Source organism: Cetorhinus maximus, chromosome 10 (genome assembly GCF_964194155.1).
Source record: "Cetorhinus maximus chromosome 10, sCetMax3.hap1.1, whole genome shotgun sequence".
Classification (NCBI taxonomy): domain Eukaryota; kingdom Metazoa; phylum Chordata; class Chondrichthyes; order Lamniformes; family Cetorhinidae; genus Cetorhinus; species Cetorhinus maximus.
The window spans coordinates 19081540-19105727 of NC_135888.1; the positions used below are offsets into that span (position 1 = coordinate 19081540).

The following is a 24188-nucleotide window of genomic DNA, read 5'->3' on the forward strand; positions in this document are numbered from 1 at the left end:
TGTTAAAGGTGCTAAATAAATATAAGCAGTTGTTGTTGCATTAGAGATAAGAAAGACTTTGAAAGACCAGAATTTGCAATGAAAATGACGAATGGGCAGTCAGTCAGCACCTGAGGAGGAAAGAAAGGCGAATATGTTGGGTCGGACCCTGCAACAGAACTGTCAGTCAACCTGGGAGAAGCTTTTTGTGCTGCCTCTCTGTGTGTGAAATTAGCACATTTTAACTCTCGATCTCTACCTTTTTGTTTCCTTGGGCATATCCCTCAGTCTGGATAATCTACTGCAGTGTGGGATTATTTATGCTGACAACCTGGTGGTTGTGGACAAAGAGAGCACGATGAGTGCCGAGGAAGATTACATGGCTGATGCCAAGACAATTGTCAATGTCCAAACAATGTTCAGGTAAGGGTATTACTGCAGAACAAGCCCAAGTAACATAACTACAAATGAGCTGCTGGCTGACTCTCAACTAAATTGCCTTCTTTCTCGGTGTGAATAAATATGGGGCGGGATTTTATGGCCCCCTCACCGGCGGGATTTTCCAGTCCTACTGAAATCAGCGGGTTTTGGAGCGGCTCGCAGCATTTCCCAGCCCCGCTCACACCACGACGGGGCTGTAAAATTCCACCCATAGATTTGCATTTATATAACGCCGTCTCCAGGTGCCTCAAAAGCGCTTTATAACCAAGGAGGTACTTTTGAAAGTGTAAGTTGTAATATATAGTAAAATCTTTATTATCCAGCATGCGTAGGCAATGGGTGGTGCCGATGAATCAAAGGTGCCGGTTAACGGAGAGTCCCATTGACCAATGGAATACAGGACAATACCTGTAGTATGAACTAACATGCAAGTACTCGGGAAGTAAAGAATAGTATTCTTTTTACTTCTAATCTTCAACAGTACATTAAAAAAATAATTGAAGTATAAAATGATACAGTATGCAGTTACGGGGTCTGGATAACTTTGTAATTTGCTTCCGATTGAAGTGACAGTTCGTATTAAGGGGACATCAGAAATTCCAGTTAGTAGAGAATTCCGGTCGGAGTGCCAGATAACACAAAGTTTACTGTAGTAACATGATATAGCACTGGTGTAAAATTGGTGGTAACTAATTGGTGGACAGCAAGGTTCCACAATTGGCAACGTGATGCTGACTAGATAGATCATTCGCTTTTAGTGATGTTGATTTGAGAGATAAATATTAACCAGGACAACAGAGAGAACTCCTTCAGATTAATGCCATTGGACCTTTTACATCCATCTGAGAGGGCAGACAAGGTCTCAGTTTATGAGCACCTCTGACAGTACAGCACCCGCCCAGTTCTGCACTGGAGTGCCAGTCTAGCATTTTGTGCTTACATTTCTTTCATGGGATGTGGGCGTTTCTGATAAGGCCAGCATTTGTTGCCCATTGACTTTTAGCTGCCCTCAGAAATGGCCTATTCGACCATTTCAGAGGGCAGTTAAAAGTCAGTCTCATTGCTGTGGGTCTGGAGTCACATGTAGGTCAGAGCAGCAGATTTCCTTCCCTAAAGGACGTTAGTGAACCAGACAGGTTTTTACAACAATCAATGATAGTTTCATGGTCACCATTACTGAGGCTAGTTTTATATTCCAGATTTATTAATTAAATTCAAATCCCACCACTGCAGCTGGTGGAATTTGAATTTAATTAATAAATCTGGAATATAAAACTAGCCTCAGTAATGGTGACCATGAAACTATGTCCCAAAACACTCACCTAAACCTCTGGATTACTAATTCCCACATGGTGGTAATCCAGTAACATTACCACTATGCCACCATCTTCCCTGGGACTCGATTCACTAGCCCTGTGACTCAGAGACAAGAGTGAGCCATGGCTGACATAGAAACAAAAATGAAGCAGGGATTTCCTCCTCCTCTTTCCTACCCAGTGAGCCACACAGTGAAATGTGTATTTAGTGCAGACAGGACCTGGCTCCGCAGTGAATTCAAAACTGTCCAGGTTCACATAGGAAGAATGTGAGTAACCCTTGAGTGACATTAGTAGAATGGGACAGAGAACTGAGATTGTGTTACCCCATTACCAGGCAGTGCTTTGTAAAAGGGTGAGTATCGGAAAGAGAATACACAGAATAGCTGTCAATTTTCATCAGATGTCTTCCCAGCGACACCCTTAACTTTTATACTTTCCATTTGAGGAGATACTTCCCCGGTATCTACTTATTGTTTCCCTAGTGTGAGGTACCCTCTTTTTACAAAGGCAAATAAAACTACAAAATGCTAGGATTCTGAAATGAATCACAAGATGTTGGAAAGACACAGCAGGGCAGCGCGTACTCGAAAAGAAAAGGATAAAACAGGTTAATATCCCAGCTCTGGTGAAGGGGCTTTATCTCAGATGCTGCCAGACTAGTTTGGGAATTTCTGGAATGTTCTGTTTTATTCTTGAAGTATAGTGCCATTGGTTCGGGGTAGTAAAATCAAAAGAGTGCAATAGATTGATGGTGGAATACAAACATTACAGTTGTCATCTGGGAAAGAAGTAAGAAGTGTATTAAACTTTATAAGGTCTAATTGCATATTGGACTGAAGTGTGTTAATTATGTAATAATGCAAGCAGCAATGGGCTCCCTGGTAATGGATATTCAGCGTCTGTTCGGTTGTTAGTGATCCTTTATTTTTGTGCCAATAGTTCTCATGTCGTCATGCAAGATGTCTTGAAAATTATTTTTGTTAGGTAAAAGAATCAAGGGACATGGAGAAAAGGCAGGTAAATGGAGTTGAGGTGCAAATCCGCCATGGTCTAGTTGAACGGTGGAGCAGATTTGAGGGGTTGGATTGCTTCCTTTTCCTCATGTTTCTATCAGTTGAGTGTTCTCGAAAGTGTCATTGGATTCTGGTGGAAGAAAGTCGCCACTGTGGAAAAATAGCAATAAGATATCCAGTACAATTCTCTGCCATAACAGAGTATTGTGCACAGTTTTAGTCCCCTTATCTAAGGAAGGATATACTTGCCAAAGAGGGAGTGGGACAGAGGTTCACCAGACTAATCCCTGGGATGGCAGAATTGTTTTAGGAGAGATTGAGGAAACTGAGCCTGTATTCTCTCAAGTTTTGAAGAATGAGAGATGATCTCATTGAAACTTGCAAAGTTCTTGCAGGGCATGACAGGGTGGATAAAGATAGGATATTTCCCCTGGCTGGTGAGTCTAAAACCAGGGGACACAATCTCAGAATAATAGGGAAGCCATTTAAGACTGAGATGAGGAGGAATTTCTTCACTCAGAGGGTGGTGAATCTTTGGAATTCTCTACCCCAGAGGGCTGTGGAAGCTCAATCATTGAGCATGTTCAAGACTGAAATCGATAGATTTCTGGATGCCTATGACATCAGGGGATATGGAGATAGCGCAGGAAAGTGGTGTTGAGGTGGATGATCAGCCATGATCTAATTGAATGGTGGAGCAGACTCGACAGACTGAAAGGCCTACTCCTGTTCCTATGACTCTCAACATTTACAACTGAGCACCAGTCAGCTTGAAGAATGCATCTGGTGGTGTGTCGCACTTCACTCGGGGAGTCCAAGTTGCTGTGGCAACACGCACCTTCACATGCATGTTGTAGCCTGGAGCTATGGATAGTGATGGTAGAACTCCAACATTCTTTCCATCATGTTGCTAACCAAGAATCTCTCCCAATCTTAACCGCCTGCCATTGTCATGTGTTGGAAGGATTTGCAGGCCAACATTCAACCTGTTTGGCTTGAACACATCCTCCTTGATCATCAAGTCCTGGAGCGTAACTCGAATCCAGAGCTTCTGGCTCAGGGGCAAGGACACGACCCAATGTGCCACAAGACCTCCATGAAGAATGTATTTACAGGACTATAAATATATGATAGTCACTATAAATCCAATGGGAATTCAGTAGAAACTTCTTTAGTCAGATGGTGATTATAATATCGAATTCACTGTCACAAGGAGTAGTTGAGATAAATAGCATAGATATATTTAAGGGGCAGCTAGATAAACACGTAGAGAATGGAATAGAAGGTTATGCTGATAGAGTTAGACAAAGAGGACTAGGAGGAGGCTTATATGAAACATAAAAAAAGCAGCACAGACCAGTTGAGCCAAATGACCTGTTACTGCACTGTAAGTACTACACAATTATCTCAGAACAAACAAAACAAAGCCAAAAATTCCATCCTTTATTTCAATGCAGCAGCCAATCACAGAATTCTGTTTGATGGTGGAAAAGCTTACTCATGTGGTGTTTAAATTTGATTTTAAAAATGGATTTCAAAACATCTGAGCTTGAGAAAATTAATTCTGGGGAAGTTGACGTGAAGCAGCTCTTCATGTTGTTTTAGCTTCACTGTTCACATTTTTCTCAGGACCGACCAAGGACGAGAGAATCATGGAGATGTGTTATTGCATTCAATGTACCACATTATCTTCCTGCAAAGAAATCATTTTTGTTCACCATATTCCTTCAGCTGAGGTTTGATGTCATGTCTTTTGGCTTCTATAGTTAGATAATTACCTGTAGCCAGTTCTTGCTTCCACTTGACAAGAAAGCACATTTCGTCAATTTGCCAATATTCCTCTTTACATGAACGTGCTATTCTATCCATAACAAGCTCAGTTGCCCTGGAGATTCCTATCATTTCTAATCACCAGCAACACCTCAGCATACAGTGTGGTAGTCATGGCTGAACAATTTTAATGAAGTTGCTTGGACCATAAGCGTTTTGGGGTCCTAAAACAGGCAAAGTGTGAGAAAACCATGAATGATTAAATTTTCCTTGCAATAGTTAACTATATTCAGACATCATTTGTTGTGCTCCATATTTCAGGTTGTTCCCCAGTCTCAGCATTATCACAGAATTGACTCACCCGTCAAATATGAGGTTCATGCAGTTCCGAGCCAAGGACTGTTATTCGCTTGCACTGTCCAAATTAGAAAAGGTAACTCCACATTTAATTTGTCAAATTAAAATTACAGTGCATTGTGTCTTAATGATCCCTCCCTGTGATAGTAAGATTAATCAATTTTCTCTTGGTAAGATAAAAGCAAAATACTGTGGATGCTGGAAACCTGAAACCAAAACAGAAAATGCTGGAAAATCTCAGCAGGTCTAACAGCATCTGTGCAGAGAAAAAAGACAGAGTTAGCATTTCGAGTCCTTATGACTCTTCTTCAGAGCAGAAGAAGAAGTCATAAGGACTCAAAATGTTAACTCTGTTTTTTTTCTCTCCACAGATGCTGTTAGACCTGCTGAGTTTTTCCAGCATTTTCTGTTTTTGTTCCCTTGGTAAGATCTATTTTAGCAGGATGCGTAAAGAAATTCAAGGCTTTAAAAGCTTCCCTGGTTTAGCCCCAGTCAGTGTTCTTCATATCTGTCCTTGAGTAGGAGTCACGAGCACAAGAGCACAATTAGTTTTCCATTGATGCCTGGTTGCCATAGCTGCATTCATCCTAAAGTATAACCTTGAAGGGAAAAGTAATTGTGATGAACTAATACTGTTCATATGGACTACAAAGAGTGCTGTCCTTGGGCCCATGCTTAATAACCAGTTCGACTTGGTATTAAGAGGTTTTTGTCCAAACTGAATGGAGCCTTTCGCACATTCAGCACTCCTCTGAAGCCACAATTTCTTTTCGTGTGGAAAATTGAGAACACTTCCAGAAGCCCTCTAAAAATACTGGCGTATTTGCGGAACTCCATGTACCAAGGTTTTAAAGGAAACCCATACTATGATATTTTATTCGTACACAGCAACAGGAGTAACTTGGGAGTAAATGAGCGAACACAGGAGAATACACCAAATTCCCGAGGTGCTGATCTGATGACTTTGAGGGCCCTCCTGGGTCACAGAGCCCAGTTTGAGACTCTTTCTCTTATAGGCCCGTTGCCCATATTCCACACCGGAGGATGCAGCAATGGCTGAAGGGTGGGGATGGGGTAGTTCGAGACGGAAGCACTGCCGCTGTAATTATCCATTGATTAGTTTCAGTGGGTTGGATATCACAGGCAGTGTGGTTATGTTTTCGCGATGGATGAGTCTGCCCATGGGTAGCAACCATTCATGAAAGAGGCGCTTCTGCTGTACAGAAACCACTTGCAGCAACTTTAAAGTATCCATTGTAGTTATTTTGGGCTTTCTGGCTGATGAATGGATGTTACTTGAACTATCTTCAATACTTACCAACAATTACATTTATTTTTTATTTCTCTTGTCGCCTGACAGAAGGAACGTGAAAAAGGCTCAAACTTGGCATTCATGTTCCGTCTCCCTTTCGCTGCTGGAAGGGTGTTCAGTATCAGTATGTTGGACACACTACTTTATCAGGTCTGTAGCATAGGGCATGCTCATTAAATATCATTACCTTTTACATGTGAAACCTGTTAGCTGGTAACATGTGCAATCAAAAATGAGGGTTGTAATGCACAGAGTGGTGTGCTCATACTGTCTCCCAGGTTTCAGTTATATGGGGTGAAACGAGAAGCTGGGATTGTTCTCTTCAGAGCTGAGAAAGTGAAAGAGGCATTTAATTGAGTTATTCAAAGTTTTGAACAGTTTTGATGGAGTGCTGACAGCAAGGTCAGTAACCAGAGGACAAAGATTTCAAGATAATCGGGCAAAGGAACTGGGGGGAAGACGAGGAGAATTTTGTTTGCTCAGCAAGGAGTTGTGTTCTGAAATGCATTGCCTGTAAGGGCAGTGGAAGCAGATTCAATAACTTTCTTTAGAGAGTTAAATATATACTTGAAAAGGAAAAAAATTGCGGGGTTATGGCGAAAGATCAGGTGAATGAGACTAACTTTCAAGGAGCCAGCACAGGTGAGATCGACCAAATGGCCTCCTGTTGCGCTGGATGATTTTATCAAGAATTCCGTATCTCGGACATTTCTTTGGTGGGGTAGTATTGGCAGAGAATGGAAGTTGGGTGGATTGGGAACACATTGGGTGGGCAGTACCAAAGTGACCTTGCCTGTTTCTACCTGAGGCGGGCATTGCCAAACTTAAGCTGGTGAAACTATGACGTGTAATAATTGTTCCAATCTTTCTTATTTTCCTTGCTAGTCCTTTGTTAAAGATTACATGATCCCAATCGCACGGCTGTTACTGGGACTTGACACCGCTCCAGGCTCTGGTTATCTTTGTGCTGTAAGTACTTGAAAGACACATGCATGTCTGATGCCAATTAAAGTTTGGTGCTGATTTATGTATGTTGTTTTATTAAATTACAAATTCCAAGTATGTAGGGACTAAGATATAATGAAATATTAGTCATTCCCAACGTGTTATTGCTTGCAAGTTCAGTGATGCTATTCCTGTAATTGCCTATTGAAATACTGTTAAATTTCCCTCTCTGTCTTTGTCTATTTCCATCCATTCAGCCAGTGGTGTGTCTTGCTGAAACCTGTAGCATTTCAGTTGTGCTACTTATCTCGATTGCTCATTTACTTAACAAGAGGATTTTTCAGATCAGGGAAAGGCCCAGTAACCCAACAAACTCGTTTCTTTTCAAACAATCCCACCAAGCCGCCTTTTCAGTCCATTTTCCACTTTTTCTTTCTGTCTCCAGGTACACTAATTGTCCCTTGAACCTATTTGTTACTCCCCATTTGAATGGCCCTCCCTCGAAATTCGGGATAAATTTCTTTAAAAATTAAAGAACTTTAAAGAAACGTACTGAGTGTGAAAAATATATTAGAACTTGCCTCTAAACTCTTGCTGTTCAAAGAGGAGGTTTGATAAAGGTGTTCAAAATCATGAGGGAGTCTAGACAGAGTGCATGGAGAGAAACTGGTCCCTTTGGTGGAAGGGTTTGAAAACAGGAGGACACAGACTTACAGGCCTGGATTTTCATCCTTGAGTCGGGAATATTCCCAGTTCGGCTCGCCTGCCTCCAGAGAAAGTGCCCACCAGGGTGCAGCATTCATTCCCAGGTGCGAGCTGGTGTTGGTCCAGCCGACTCAATGGATTACGTACTTTCAGAGCTTTTTTCGAGACATCCCACTTTAGGCTGTGCTGTTCATTGATTGGAGAAAGTTTACAGTGGGTCAATGGGCAGGGAAGTACCAGAGCCTGGCATAAGGGGCATGAGGAGATATAGGGGGTGGGTGGAAGGGCAGAGCTTGGTGTAGGGGCTGAGGGTGTGGGTGGGGAGCATACCTTGGCTTAGGGAGTAAGAGGGGGTCCTTTTGCACTTACCTTTTAAAACAGGTCCCCTCATGTGTACTATGCCCCTCTAAGGGGCCATGAACTATGGCTCTTTAAAAAGCTGGCCCAACTCCATGAAAATTTCAGAGGTGTAGGAGATATCTATCTCCGCAATGGAGCCGGCCAGGTCGGGAGTGCTGGAAGTGGGCTTCTGATGGGAAGTAGCCCGCATCCTTTAAAGGTACTCCCAAAAAACTCTCAGCCTGGGAATGGGATCAGGAATCCCGGAATCAGGACGTGCCTGCCATTTTTAAAGGGCGACCAAGTCAACCCAACTCAGTGAAAATCGAGGCCAAAATGTTTGGCAAAAGAATCAAAGGCAACATGAGAAAGAGCTTTTTTACCGCAGCAAGTAGTTAGAATCTGAAATGCACTGCTTGATTGGGCTGCCAACCCTCCAGGATTGACTTGGAGTCTCCAGGAATTGAAGATCAATCTCCAGGACACTGCTGCATGCAACCCTGTAGAAAAATCATATGGACACTAAAAAAGTGGGTGGGTTTGTCATTTTCTTTGAAAGTTTCTCTTTACCATATATAAAAACATTGAAGATGGGGCGGGGGAGAAAGGCTGTTTGGCTAACAGTCAAGTACCATCTAAGTGGGTAATGAGCTTTCCAATTGGCACAGGAAAGTAGCATCCCAAGAACAGATGTGTTGGCCAACTAATGGCAAGAGCGTGGGGGTAAGTCATGTGATGAAATCTCCAGGAATACATTTGTTCACAGTTGGCAACCCTATGCATGAAAGGGTGCTGGAGCTAATGTAGTCATGGCTTTGAAAGGGGAATGGATAAAGCACCTAACATGGAAAAACTTGTAGGGCTATAAGGTAGGGTGAGGGAGTGGGACTGGCTAGATTGCTCTTGCAGAGAGCCGGCATGGACACGAAGGGCCGAATGACCTTTTTTTTTCATTTATGGGATGTGGGCTTCGCTGGCTGGGCCAGCATTTATTGCCCATCCCTAGTTGCCCTTGAGAAGGTGGTGGTGAGCTGCCTGCTTGAACCGCTGCAGTCCATGTGGTGTAGGTACACCCAAGTGTTGTTAGGAAGGGAATTCCAGGATTTTGACCCAGCGACAGTGAAGGACAGTGATATATTTCCAAGTCAGGATGGTGAGTGACTTGGAGGGGAACTTCCAGGTGATGGTGTTCCCATGTGCCTGCTGACCTTGTCCTTCTAGATGGTAGCAGTCGTGGGTTTGGAAGGTACTGTCTATTGTGCTACAACCATTTTATGCTCCGAATCTCATTACTAAACAATCTATTCCTTGCAACCTTCTAAGCTTTGTCATTGGAAGAATTATTTCAGGTGGCATCCTCCTACACACATTGACACATTGTATTGTTACAAACAGCAATGAGTTGTGAATGTGTGAAGGTCTGAAAATGTTTTGCTGATGTTTAGACTGGCTTTGTTACGCATGGGTTTGAAACCATGAGGATGTTGACACGTCAGAGAACTTCCAAAGGAGAGAGGATAAATTTCCCTTTGCAAGTAAACAATGCCTGTGTGATAATGCTTGAAAAGTTCCAAACAGGTAAATAGTAGAACAAAGCAAAACCTGAATGCAATATTTTAGAAAAGGAATTGAATAATGAGGTTTTTGTATTTAGGGTCTTCATGTGCTTCACATTCGTACATACTGTATTTCCAGAAATAATTCTATTTGCTTATGCATTTGTGTACAATGTTTTACATGCATAAATTGCACTTTTCTAAATGAAACCTTCAGGAAACAAGCCCATTCCTTTTGGAATTATTAAAACTGCTCTCTCACCATATTCGTCCATCTTTCATCTCTCCAACACAGAGAAGCAAAATACTGCCAGTGTTGGAAATCTGAAATAAAAACAGGGAATGCTCAGCAGGTCAGGCAGCATCCATGGAGAGAGAAGCACAGTCAATGTTTCAAATTGATGGCCTTTAATTAGAATTGTCTATCCAATTGCCCCTTGAACCCATTCATATCATCCTCTAAAGTGGCCAACCTAGCACACTTATTCCAATTAAAACATATATCCTAACTTTCCATCTGATCCCTAACTGTTTCATTCACAACTTGGCTTCCCCGATAATTGAACCCTTAGCCACAAATGAACTATTTCGCTGGATCAGTTGTGAGTTTCCTTCATAGCATTGGAAAATGCAATTAGAACAACACAAGAATTTTCCCAAAGAAAGCCAAGACTAACTTCTTACTAACCTGCGATATAATGCACACTCTGATACAATATTTGTCCCTCTAACCCATTGCCCAGCATAATGCTCACACATGGAAGCTATTACTTTTCAATCTATTAACTAACAAGATCACTAGGATTCAATAGTCTATCTGCAAGGAGCTATGGTCTATGTTGTCTTCTATCATCTACAGATATACTTCACCACCAAGTGTGTAATATTGTTTGCCTTTGTTTCATAGATGAAAATCACAGAAGATGACTTGTGGATCCGAACGTACGGCAGACTCTTTCAGAAGCTGTGCTCTTCAAGCGCTGAAATTCCAATTGGGATTTACAGAACCGAGTCACATATGTTTTCCACATCCGAGGTGGGGCACTTTCTCATTTTGCGCTTTTTCCTACTCTTGGCGTCCTGGCCCATTTTTAATCCCTTGACCAACATCACTGAAGCTGATGTGGTCGTTATCACATTGCTGTTTGTGGGAGCTTGCTGTGTTTCCCACAACACTGACTGCACTTCAAAAGTGTTTCATTGGCTGTGATGTGGTTTGGAATGTTTTGAGGTCATGAAAGGCACAGTAGAAATGCATTTCCTTGCCTCTCCTCTCCTCTCCTTCCTCCTCTCTCCTCTTTTCTCTCTCCTCTTTCTGAATTAACATACCATCCTTGCCTGAGATTATGAGCTAGAAGCTCAGTCTAGACCTGTTCAAACAATACTGCTTAACTGGTTGCCATAAGGTGATTAGGAGGACATAGTATTCCAATTCTTGTGCAGCGATACAGGCTGATGGGTTGGCAGCTCTGACTGATTGCACTCCCAGGATGGGGAACTCACTGCGCACACACAGATTTACAACTTGTCACTCAATGTTGTAGTGCAATCTACTAAACTACATGCTCTTGTACTGATGTATATTTTTAATGTTGGCTTAGTATAGAGGAGAAAAAGATAGATCTCAGCAGCTTTGATTTTTTTATATCTGTACTTGATTAATAATGGACTATTGTGGAAGGACTACAGAAGGTTCAGCTGACTGAACTTTCTCCATGTATGTTTCCAAGTATCTATTGTGCTCTTTTACAACTGTAGGACTAAAGTTTATTTTTTTGCACAGTTAACTTGGCTGTTTTGAGATTTGTGCAATTATGTGACAGATGAGGGAGTTACCCATGTTTTTTCTTTCTCTATGCACCTCATTTCTCTCAGTCTCAGATCTCAATCAATGTCGAGGACTGCGAAGACACCAAGGACATGAAAGACCCTTGGGGGGGGAAGTGTCATCGGAACTCAACTTCAAGCGATCAATCAGAGCACCCGTTGCTGAGACGCAAGAGCAGGCAGTGGGCCCGCAAACTGAGCAGGAGAGCAAACAGGCAGACTAGTAAAACAGATGAAAAGATAGACCAACAGAGACAGGACCTGTATCATCGATCAGAAAGGCAAGAGTTGTCAGAACTGGTGAAAAACAGAATGAAGCACTTGGGTTTGCCCACGACAGGATACGGTGGGTGTTGTCATCCTTTTATAAAAAATTTTAAAACGTCAAGGCTTTGGCGTGCAAAGTATTTCAATATTATATCAATTTAGCATAAATGCACAATTCAAAATATATAATCATGCCTGGTTAATATAATAAAAAATAATTTAGTCCAATAGAAATTACAGAGGGACCTTAGCAGTGATTATTCAAAAATAGTCCCCATTTAGTGGAAGTCATGGCAATTTGTAAATGTTGGGACAGATATTGCTAACTTTTTTAATGATATTTTTAAACTCTAAATTAAAGTATTGTTATTTTAATGTATCTGATTTCTACAAATCATTCACACAGGATGGTGATGTTCTGCTCATGATGAAGGACTACAGTAGCAGAATGTTTCTTAACCACATTTTAGGCAGTAGTTAAAGTGTAATGGTTTATTTTCATTCTGTTCTATTTAGAGCTGCTGTGGAAAATGTTGCTCTATTGTAAAGCTTGATAAAGAATTTAAAGATATTTGAATTTATGTTTCATATCTTTAACCATTGGGTTAAAGTCTGCGATGCCCAGAAAAAATGCAAATAGAAATACCACTGACATTCTTAGTTGACACCTACGTTTGAGCACTGATGTTTTGAACATAAGCTCCCAGCTCATGGTAGAGCCTTGTCTACCAAGAAGACATATTGAGAAATCGCAGGCCAACTCCTCGATATTCTCTGTCTCTTTAATGTCCACGCTGTGCGAGGAAGGCTCACCTCCATGAATCACATTCACATTCTAACATGTAAGAAGAACCTTTTTACACTAATGGTTCATAGGTTTGCTGAACACCTACTAGGAAAGGCCATTGAAGCAAAGGATACAAATGGGTTTAAGTTGCAATTTGCCTTTCCCTTCCCATCTCTCTTTCACCCTTCCTCTCTTTACCTTTCTTTGACATTCCTCCCACATAATGGACAAAGCCAGAAGTCCTGTCTGCAGAATGAGGAAACTATTCTTTCAGAAGAGCCATTGGCATATACATGAGATTACCCTGGTCAGGGTTGGGTGGACGTGTGGAACATTTCCTCTGGTTTCTCCTCCTTGCTGTTAGCCCAGCAAAAACAGCGAGAGATCTGCCTTCCTGGGGCACCTAATAAAGTGTTCAACAGAAGCCTGATCTGGAAATTGCCAGTCAAATCATTATCAAGTCGGCTCCTCCAAACTTGGAGTTAAGAACAAAGGAAAGATGCTGGAAATGCTGAGCAGGCCTGACAGCATCAATGAAGAGAGGAACAATTAACGTTTCAGTCCAGTGACCTTTCATCAGAACTGGCAAAGGTTTGTGGACTGATTGGAAGTGGCTCCATGAAGCCTCCAAAGATGGTTTCATTCTTTGGCTGTCACGCCACTTTTTATCCCTGTGGTATGCGAGAGCGATTTTGGTCAAAAGTAAAAGAATATACTGGCATCTCGGAGCTCTCAGGAACAATACACTAAGCCTTAATAAGTAACCTATTTGCCAAATGAAATTCTTCCGATCTACAAAAGTAACCTTCAGAACTTTGGGGAAGGCACACCATCTTTTTTTTTCATCCAAGGTATTGTGTTAGGAGAAGGTTACTGCATTAACTATCATTTTGATAACTTAATTAAGGTAACAAGATTAAACCCGAACTAATAGGTTGAACAATTACATGTTGACCCAATCTAGTTGATTACTGGCAAGTATAAATGCATCTTAATTGGGATCATTGGCAATATCAGTCACACCTTTTTTTGGTAAGAGTCAGTTGACTCTGCCTCCCCTGGTAACTTGTAACTCTACCTTAAAATTAAAGGAGCATTTGTGAGCACAGATAGTTCTTGGCACATCTCCACTAATGTCCAACAATTGGGAACCTTTGTTGAATCATGAGTCATGCAATATTAAGTAGTGCCTAAAAGGAGACCAATCAAGCCATCACATTTGCCCCAGCTATATGAAAGAGCTATCCATTTTCCTGACCTCACTTGTTTTAAAGTTAAAGCAAGCCTCTTTGTGATATGACGGCATCAATTAATTGCATGAGCTGTTGACGATGAGGCTGTTTACTACATGACGATATTTCTTTACCTGGCTCTCAAGTGGAAGCTAATAAAATCATTTTACTGTTCAAGGTAAATGCAGAATCCCCACTGGGGCCAACAGGATAGTCTTAAGCGAGGCTGGTAAATTTCAATTGCGCAAATGAAATAGTTCCGTAATTGAATCATTAATATATTATTGGGGCTGTTATTTCTGATCATCATGTGGATTGAAAACTCACCTCTACTGTCAGTTTATTTCTCTTACTGTTACTTATCTCTAGACATGACTGTTCCAGCACACTCCTGACTGAACTCCCATGTTCTACCCTTTGTAAACTTCAGGTCACCCAAAACTATGCCGTCTGTGTTCTTCCTCAACCACGTCCCATACACCATCCCTGTGCTCGCTAAGCCACACTTGTTCCCATCCGGCTAAGCGGTGCCTCAATTTAAAAATTCTCATAGCTGTTTTTAAATCCCTGTATAGCTTTGTCCCTCTCTACCTCCTCCAGCCTCACAGCCTTCCAATATATCATCTAATTCTGGCCTCTCGAGCATCCTCAGTTATAATTGTTCCACTGTTGATGCCTTCAGCTGTCTAGGCCCTAAGCTCTGGAATTCTGTCCCCAAATCTTTCCTCTTCTCTACCTCTCTTTCCTCTTTAAGACACTCCTTAAAACTTTGAACAAGTTTTTGACCATTTGTCCTAATATCTCTTTAACGTGACTTGGGGCGGAATCGTCCCAGATTTGCACGAAGTGCGGTAGCGGGCGGGAAAAAGAACATTTATCCGCCCGCTGCAATGGCAGCTTTTCACACCGTATCATCCAATCCAACCTCATTCCCAGGAAACACCCCGTTTCGCTGGCAGGTGGCCTCTGATTCGCCCACCACGCCGTCACCTTGCCACTTTCTCACGCTGGGCGCCATATGTAAAGTGCAGCCGCACATACACCCCTCAGTGTCTCCAGCCCAGGACTCCTACACTGAAGACATGGCCCCGAAAGGCAAGAAGACTGCAGGCCCCCCGATTCTGTAACGCATCCCAGGGATGCCTCCTGTACACTGTTGGAGCCCACTGCAATGTCCTCTACTCCGCTCTGGCCGCAGGAGGCCCATCCGTGTCACCACTCCAGCATGGGAGGCGGTGGCAGAGGTGGTCAGTGCCAATGCTGCACAGAAGAGGTTGGTCATCCAGTGGAGAAAATGGATGAATGACCTCATCAACCATCTCATCAATCTAAACTCACACACTCACAAGCCCATCACACATTCACTGGCATCTCACTCACTGCCAGCTCAAGGGACATCACCACTCACTCTCTCACACACCCTCACATCTCCATCTGGCTTTATCTCCTCTGGAGACGGCCTCCTCAGCCCTCACCATCTTCAGGTCACTTGCACAGATCAACTTGTGCCCCCACACACACCCTGGGATACCCCCCTTCCCCAGTACAGCCCTCACCCTGCAGCCTCTTCCCTTGCCTGAGGCCACTTCAACCCCTTCCCCAAACAAGCCTGGCCCTGCAGCCATTGAAATGCCACCCCTGCCTTACAGCTGGTCTGGTAGGTAAAGACCTGCCCATGAGCCCCTCTAAAAATGATGTGGCACTGTCTGCGAAGCCTGGCGCTGATGGCCACAAATGATGCCTGAAGCAAGGTAGGCAAACAAACCTTAAATTTCCAAGCATAGTGCAGCTCGCCAAGTGCATGTCGCTTATGTACAATTGTGAAACACGTTGGCGTGCAATCACGCTGACGTGCTTGGATGATCCAGCGTGTGGGGGGCTGATTTTGGCGATCTGGGCTTATAATGATATGCAGATGTATTACAATGAAGTTCCCAACGTCCAGTGGTGGGACCCGCAGCCTGCCGTTGACGGGCAGAGCAGACGATTGCAAACTGGATTCACAATGGCCTGAAACCAATTTTTGGGCCTTCCTGCCATATTGTCCACTCATACCCGTCACAAAACCAATGCCAGCAGGCACGGAAAATTATGCCCTTGGTAACAAATTTTGCTTTATAATGCTCCTATGAAGTGCCGTGGGAGGTTTTGTTACGTTAAAGATGTTATAGAAATAAAAGTTGTTGTTCCTTGCTGTGTGTAGCCTATGTAAACTGAACAATTTGGGGAAAAGAGTATTTATGTAAAGGAGATGCCATAGAAATACTTAACAGAGCTGGTGGTGTATTCCTTTAACATATCAGTGTTTATAATCTGAGAAGGATATTGTATAGAAATATTTTCCACAGCAGTCTTTTTCTCCTCTGATTCTGGCTCCCTCTCTCTTTCTCAGATTACCCTTCTTTCTACAGCATATAAACAATTCCTGAGCTCGAACACTATTACAATCTCGTTCTCTCTTTCTGTATCTGTGTGTGTGTGTTCTGTAGAGGATGTAGCAAATTTAACGGCCAGTGATGTGATGAATCGTGTAAACCTTGGATATTTGCAAGGTAAATTCTCTCCCTGGTAACAGTGACCCTCCACAGACATTGTATAAGATAGGAGATGCCAACTTTAAAAGCAGTTTACCAAATAGTACCCACTGTATATTTCACAATGTGCCAGGGAATGTTTGTATCCTAAGGATTTCTCAGACACTTACTACACCAGTATATTCTCATTTCCCATAATTAGACCAAACAATTGCTTTGTTGTAGAAACATCAAATCTTTCTTCGTCTCATAACATTCCCTGCACTGCTTTAGGATTCCTGCAGCAGGAGTTGTGCATTCTGCATCCTCAAAGGTATGAAACTGATGGGGGAAATGGTGGTATAGTGATAATGTCACTGGGCTGGTAATAAGAGGCCCAGGCTAATGTTCTGGGCATGTGGGTTCAAATCCCACCATGGCAACTGGCGGAATTTAAATTCAATTAATAAAAATCTGGAATTAAAAGCTAGTCTAATAGTGACCATGAAACCATTGTTGATTGTCATGAAAACCCATCTGGTTCACTAAGGAAATCTGCTACCCTTACTCAGTCTGGCCTATATGTGACTCCAGACCCACAGCAATGTGGTTGACTGTGAAATGGCCTGGCAAGCCGCAGTTTGAGTGCAATTAGGGATGGGCAACAAATGCTGGCCTTGCCAGCAATGCCCACATCCTGTGAAAGAATAAAGGAAACTAGCCTGAGACTTTTTATACCTATAGGCTAGAAATACAAATCACAACCCTACTGCATAAATAGAACCAGTGTAACGAAAACTGAGATTTCAACTTTGTAGCGCATGTAAAATGCGTGCAATGGCTCAGGATAGGTCTACAGTCTATCACTGCTAAATCTGTAGGTATAAGGGTATCATGCATTATACACGGAGGACATTATACTGGTGTTGCCAATTGGCTGCCAGCTATAGAAGCCATACGATTTTAATTGCCATTGATTTCTGGCAGCCGGCAGATCTGCCTGGATGACAAGTTGAAAATCTATCCCGTAAAAGAGTAAAATGATATTTCTTCTGCCATTAATCTTTCCAGCTGCACTAAACATGCATGCACACCTACACAAACACACCCACGTACTCACAACTGTACATGAAGGCACCTATGTATTTACGTCTACGTACCCACATTCAGAACACACCACAATGTTGTGGGCTATTTCGATCAGGTAGGAGTACAAATGATTTGCGAATGTGCGAGGGAGTATGAATTCAGCTTCTAATTTATCCATGCCAATGAGGACTTTCCCTCCTCTCTCACTTTCCCTGCCTGCCCCAAAAAGACAATTTGTAGGTTATCTGTTATAAATGTTGGCATCTCTTTCATATAGTGTGCTTTATTTGTTGCTTGAAGAGCCCAAATAAGGTTTCATGGAAGTTTCACCCAACTACACTATCCAGCATATGAATCACATTGATGTTTATATCTGCCTACCACACATCCCAAGCTATACCAGTGGCCAGCAAGAAATGATGAGCTGCCTGAAAGATGGTTAACATCAATCTAAAAAAAAGGATTAAATTTGACTCCCATTTTGCCTCTGAAAGAGAAGATGAACCTTCATTATTTGTTATTTATTTTGAGAAGGTGCCTGATGATTTTGCTTCCCTTGTAACTCACAATCATAAGATGTTCCATGCCAGAATTGGCTAAATGAAGGAAGCTGTCAGTTAAGGCAAGGATTTAAAACTATTAAAGTACTAAACTAGTGTTTAACACAAACTATTAAAACTATTGCCTATTAAGGTTAATAATTCAGGCCCTTATGGAATTTGAATGCCAGAAAATGAAGAAGAGAGAGATAATCTACATTCTGACATCTGAAGAAATTGTCAGAGTATTAGGTTTGGACTCTGTCGGGATGCAATTCTAATAATCAAAAGTTTTATTCATTAGAGCCTAACCTAGCTGACTGGAATGTGAAGTGCCTGCTTTGGTTTTCCTGTTTCTCATTTTTGTTTTCCTGCCCTGATGTTTTTTCTCTTTGTTACTATTATTCTCTACCTTGCTGTTATTTTGTGCCTGACCTTCTATCTCTTGTACATGCTCATTTCGCTTTTGATGTTTTACTTTTAAAACCAGGTGCTTTACATCCTGGGCCACAATGGCCTTGATCTGAGTTTACCAGTGACCAAAGGAGCAATGGACCAAAATCAATTGGATTTGGACCCAACTGTCAATCTAAACTGAACTAAATTAAATAATATTTTTCACAGATGATATTTTAAAAATTCAGTATCTTGATCTAAACGTTTTTCAACAGGTACTTAAATCCATCTATTTTTGGATTATATATGATTATTCTTGGAGTTGCATCTTGTAAAAAAAAAGATGAAAAGCTGCCCAATGTTGAAACATAGCACAGTGCTGGGCGACAGTAGGTCACTGTGGTCCATCTGGTGGCTCCCAACATTTGGAAACTATCCTATCAATGATATTTCTTAAACACAGGAACATAATAGTTATAGCTGCTTTTCTTTACGGCTAGAAACAATTACTACGACAATTGTCAAAAACTTTAGCTCCTTCCAAAATGAAACATAAGGAATACCTGGGATGAGTGGTAGAGTTGGAATTTCAAATTGCTCTGATTTGATTTTTGCCTTTGTTTTCTTGAAAATAATTTGTTCTGCTTCCTCTTGCTCTAAAGGCGATAACACCTAAAGGCCACACACTGGGACTGTGGTAGTGTTACCATTCACTGCATGTTGCCAAGGGTTTGGGCTTTCTTCCATGGAGCAGGGTTACCTTCATGAACCAGTGGGTCTCATTCACATTTCAGTAAACCAGTAGCATTGTGTGTCTATCTGTGCTGGTGGAGGCAGCAAGATGCTCAGCAAGTGGCACTTCCATTTCTCTCATTAGGCAATTATTGTTGTCTGCTGAGCTGTTAATCATTTGATTTTAAAACTGACTGGTGTTCTGGGAGAACCATTGGAAAGATCTACCACTTGATGTTATGTTAATAGTAAATGGGGTTGATTTTCACACTTGTCCCCAATCCATTGACTTCAATGGAACTGAAAATTGAGAGGGTGCTTACCGACAGTTGATACAATATGGCACCTTCTACACTAGACAGAATTTAAACTCCCCATCCCCGCACCCCTCAGTTGAATACAGGGATCTCCAGTGGCCATTTCTCCCACATGCCAGGTTCCTGTTATTGCCAGCACAGCCAACCTGACACATGGAGACTAGTCTCACAAAGTGGAGAGTTCAATTACCATCCTCTTCCTTCCAAGGCAGCACCTCCTAGTGGTTGGAGGAAAGAGTTGGTCATCCCCCTTGCCATCTGAAAGGAATTCGGAGTTGGACATATTATGGAGAAATAAAAATGAAAAATATAATTATATAAATACTAAAACTGTAGAAAGTTGAGTCGTAAATTGACGTGATTTGTCCTTTTTTTTAACCAATTGCCAAGTACAAATACATGACTGAAGGCTCACATCTTAGTGCAGACATTCCTCATCCATAATTCTCAGTAAATCTTAGCTTGAGTACTATAAGCAGGAACTCGAGCCCAAAATACCATCTACTCACACCAGGTGTTGAGTGCAGAGTAGTTTCCATATACATGGGCCTGGATTTTCTATCCTTGAGGCTGGTAGCGGGAGTCAGGAAAGTTCCCAGCTCAGCCCGCCTGCCTCAGGAGAAAGTGCCCGCAAAGGTGAGATCTTCATTGCCAGGGGCAGGTGCAGGCTGGAGTTGACCCAGGAAGAAGAATGGAGGCAGGCACGGGTCCTGCTGGGTGCGAAGGGGGGCTGTTCAAAAGGCCCACTCGGTGTTGTGGGGCTTTGTCCCAGTTAAAACGAAAACACAAAGGCCCTCACCCCTCACATCCCCCTCACCCTCCTAACACTCCCCATACCCCATCCGTGCCACTTCATGACCCTCACCCACCCCCTAAAGTCCTTCATGCCCCCTATGCTGAGACCTGTCCTTCCATCCACTCTTAAGGCCCCTCATGGCCTGCCATGCCAAGCTATGGCACTTCCTAACAGCACAATGGACTGCAGCGGTTCAAGAAGGCAGCTCACCACCAACTTCTCAAGGGCAATTAGGGATGGGCAATAAATGCTGGCCTAGCTAGCAATGCCCACACCCTGTAAATGATTAAAAAAAGAAAATTGACCCACTGTACACTGTCTAGAACCAATGAGCCCTGTAATGACAGTAGGATGTATAAAAAAAAACTTTGGAAAAAAGTAATCCATTCATAACTTTCTCCTCTGTTGATAAAAGCCATTGTACTACAAGCTAATAAAATTGTCAATCATCCAGATCCTATAAAATATCAATAACAAAAACCTCAAGCCTTTGAAACCACTTAATGTTGTGTAACCAAATATTGTGAAATTAACAGCAAAGATCAGAGAGCCTGAGCTGTCAATCAAACGTGTTTTATCTGGGCCACAGGTGTTTCAGCAAGACTAATGATTGTCTGGGCTCTCAGCTAGGCGTACATAATAAGGCTTCATCCTGACTTGGTGAAAATCTAGGCCATTGTACCTTATGGCCAGGATATTGAGGTCGGGGGCGGAGCCCGCTCACCAATGCACAAAATGACACGGGATGACATCAGGCGGAACTCCCAACGTCATTTCAATTTTCAGGTCAGCGGGGGCACAGCCAAATCAGTTGTGCACCCGTCCGACCTGAAAACGGCCAATTGAGGCCATTTAAAAAGTAACTGGGCTAGTTAATGGACCTGCCCGTCCAACTTTAAGATTGGCAGTCAGGCCAGAAGCCCTGGTGGGCTTCAGAAAAAGCATGAAACCTCATCCATGGGTGGGATGAGGTTTCATGCAGGTTTTTTAAAATTTAATAAAAGTTTGAATGAAAGTGATGAACATGTCCCAACTCATGTGACAGTGTCACATGAGGGGACATGTCAGGGAAATTTTAATTTTGTGCATTGACTGTTTTTGAATTTGGCGCCGATCTCCCTGAGACAGCACTTAGCACGAAAGAGCGCACTCCCAGCTGAGGTAATTCCCCCCACCCGCCGCTCGCACAGGGAGCGCATAGCACTTCCTGGCAGATGTCACAATGGGCAGGCCTTAATTGGCCCACCCATGTAAAATGGCGGCGCACCCCCAATCAGGGGCACCGATTGGAGGCGTGGCTGCTTCTGCACTTGCCCCCCAAAGGGGGGGAGAAATTCTTCCCTATGTGTCATAAAGAAGCTACAATTTCTAGCATTAGCTGGTGAGAGAGGTCAACAAGAAGCATTTCATTGAGAACAAATGCTTGGATTTTTCCATGTTTGTGCTCATCAACCTGTGATTTTTCAACTATTAGAGTGAATTAAGGAGCAAATTTTGTATGGCACCATTCATGGCCTCAAGCACTTTCCAGCCAATGAATTGCTTTGCCAGTGTAGTCCGTTTTGGAATGTAATGATTGGCAGAAAGCTCTCAGACACTGAAGATCTCCAGTTCATGTGTGTTCCAAAAACCAAGTGGGACTTCTCAATGGAGTCGGGATGAATGTCCCTAATGCAGAGAAGAATGGGAAATGAGCCCCTGATGTAAGAATTCCACATGATAATAAAGGTTCGAAAATCCTATTAAAATTCATATGCAAGACACATTTTTGTATTTATGGCTGGTCTTCAAAAACAAGTTCAGTTACTGATGAAAAGATCCAATTAATTAATGATACTCATTTTTCTTCTCCTTTACATCCCTGGAGGGAACTTTACAAATGAAGTTTCATTTAGAATTACTCATTAATAGAGCCTGTATGATTTCTTAAATGCAACCTTGGGATATTTTGTTTTTGATGAGCTGTCACATTACAGACGGCAAGGCATAGCAAAATGTTCCTTCGTTTTAACATTAATTAATGCATCTTTTTAGGCTTAAGTTTTAAGTAGATATTATAAAGAATGCTAACAAAGAGCACCCAGCAAGAATTGAAGCAAACTAAGTCTAGAAGACAATATTAGCCCGTGGAAAATTTTCATTAACATTTTGCGTCTAAAGCATCAAAGTCCTTCACCGACTAATGTCACCCCATAAGTTAATTTGTGTTACAAGATTGCCATTTTGAGAAACCTAGCTCCTTTTTTCTTCAGATGCCACTTTTCCACTGAAGAAAAAGTATTTAGCTTGTCGCATTATTTTCTGAAGCCCACAAGGTCCACAGAATAAGGTGTATCTCCAGAGCACTTCACAGTACCCTGCTCTCAGTGAAAAAAAAAAATGCAAAAAGGACAGGCAAAAGACATGCCCCGGGAGCTGTGATGCTCATGTGACTCTGTGATACTCATGTGACTCATCATCATATATCATAAGGATTTCTGTCCAGAACTAGCAAATAAAACAGCGTAGAAACTGTCAAAATACACAGCCATTGACACCAGCCTGATTCATATCCAGGTGTCAGTGGCTCAGTTTGTGGCCTGTGTTATATTTATTGTGGAATAACTGTAGAAAAATCACAGAGCTGGGCCTCACACAGCTTACACTTGAAATGGCAGTCTGAGTAGCAATACACAGGCTGGACAAGCAGTTTTTTTTCAGGTGAGATACCTGATTGTTCAAACACTTGGGGCACATATGTGGAAAACCAGCCTTCTGTCATGTTGCAATCAAATTTGTTGGTCTGTATTCACTTTTGTTTTTCCTTTTTGCAAAATAAACTAATCAATGCCTCGTTTATGCTTTTATGCATCAGAGAAATGGCAAGTCCCTTTTGGGATACCTATCTTAGTTCCATCAGTTACGCCAATGTTTCAGAGAAAGCGAAGAGTTGAAACATAATTTCCATCTCTCCATACAGAACACAGAAAAAGCATAAAATCTTATTGCTTCTTATCTGTCTGCATGAGTGACCACCATGAACTGTGAGGGTCAGTCTAAGTGAGATTAGTATCCTTGTGTTCACATCATGCTATTGCACAATCTAATACTTTGGGGTCAGCAGTATGGTTCCAAAGTGGTTTCGTTGTGTGATAACTTTTTATAACACACCTGTCAAGCTCATATCTCTTCGATTTTGATTCTGAAAGGGGGAACTTATATTATTGATCCTTAATCAGTGCCATAAATGAGACAGAGAAGTCCTTTAAGAGCTGCAATTATTAGGTAGATAGTATTATATAAAGTCTGTTATGCATCTGAACCTGTTATCAATAGTGGGGGGTGTGGGGGGAATAACAGTGCATGAGGTGTGTTATAAAATATCTTTACTGTTCACAATTGTGTTAATGTTCATCTCTTTGAGGTGTTTATTCAATGATGTGTACTGTAACAAAATGTATCTTGTACTGCAGTTGAACTCTCATAAACATACAAGTACCATCCCATTAGGTTTTGCACTTAATCAGGATTCATAAAAATTCTGGCTGATTTGGACAATATAGTTCCAGAACTGTTGCCACAACTGCAGATCATTACGATGAGAACTGTAAATGTATGGTGTGCCACTGTTACTAGGTTAAATAAACCAACAGTGCTCAAAGGAAAATGTTATGCTGGAACTGAAACTTGTGTACAAGGGTGGCGACTGGGACCTGATTAGTGCGTGGGTCAAGTATGTTTTTAAACCATGAGTCAACTGTAGTCATTTTGTAAAGCACAAAGTCAAAGCACAGTGTACCCTAAAGAGTTTTGACCAATTTGTGTCGGTGTTTGTATATGGGGTTTGTGCATTTTCCCCTCATTTCCTGTATTGAGTAAATGGTATTTTCACCTGTTGATCAGGGGGCTTCTCTGCATGGAGGGTTTAGAGCGGGGAGTTGCAAACACAGGGATAGAGCCAGTCCTGGTGCAAACTTA

At 42.1% G+C, this 24188-nt stretch overlaps 1 protein-coding gene across 1 annotated transcript in view; it reads left to right on the forward strand.

Moving 5' to 3' along the window:
• The window catches only part of kcnt1b (potassium sodium-activated channel subfamily T member 1b), a 226744-nt gene that overhangs the window by 196088 nt on the left and 6468 nt on the right, over positions 1-24188 (forward strand). Inside the window, exons 22-27 of the mRNA XM_078551275.1 lie at positions 268-402; positions 4844-4955; positions 6240-6341; positions 7077-7160; positions 10644-10772; positions 11612-11909. Coding sequence (XP_078407401.1) covers positions 268-402; positions 4844-4955; positions 6240-6341; positions 7077-7160; positions 10644-10772; positions 11612-11909 — 860 coding nt within the window. The remainder of the gene's footprint in view (positions 1-267; positions 403-4843; positions 4956-6239; positions 6342-7076; positions 7161-10643; positions 10773-11611; positions 11910-24188) is intronic.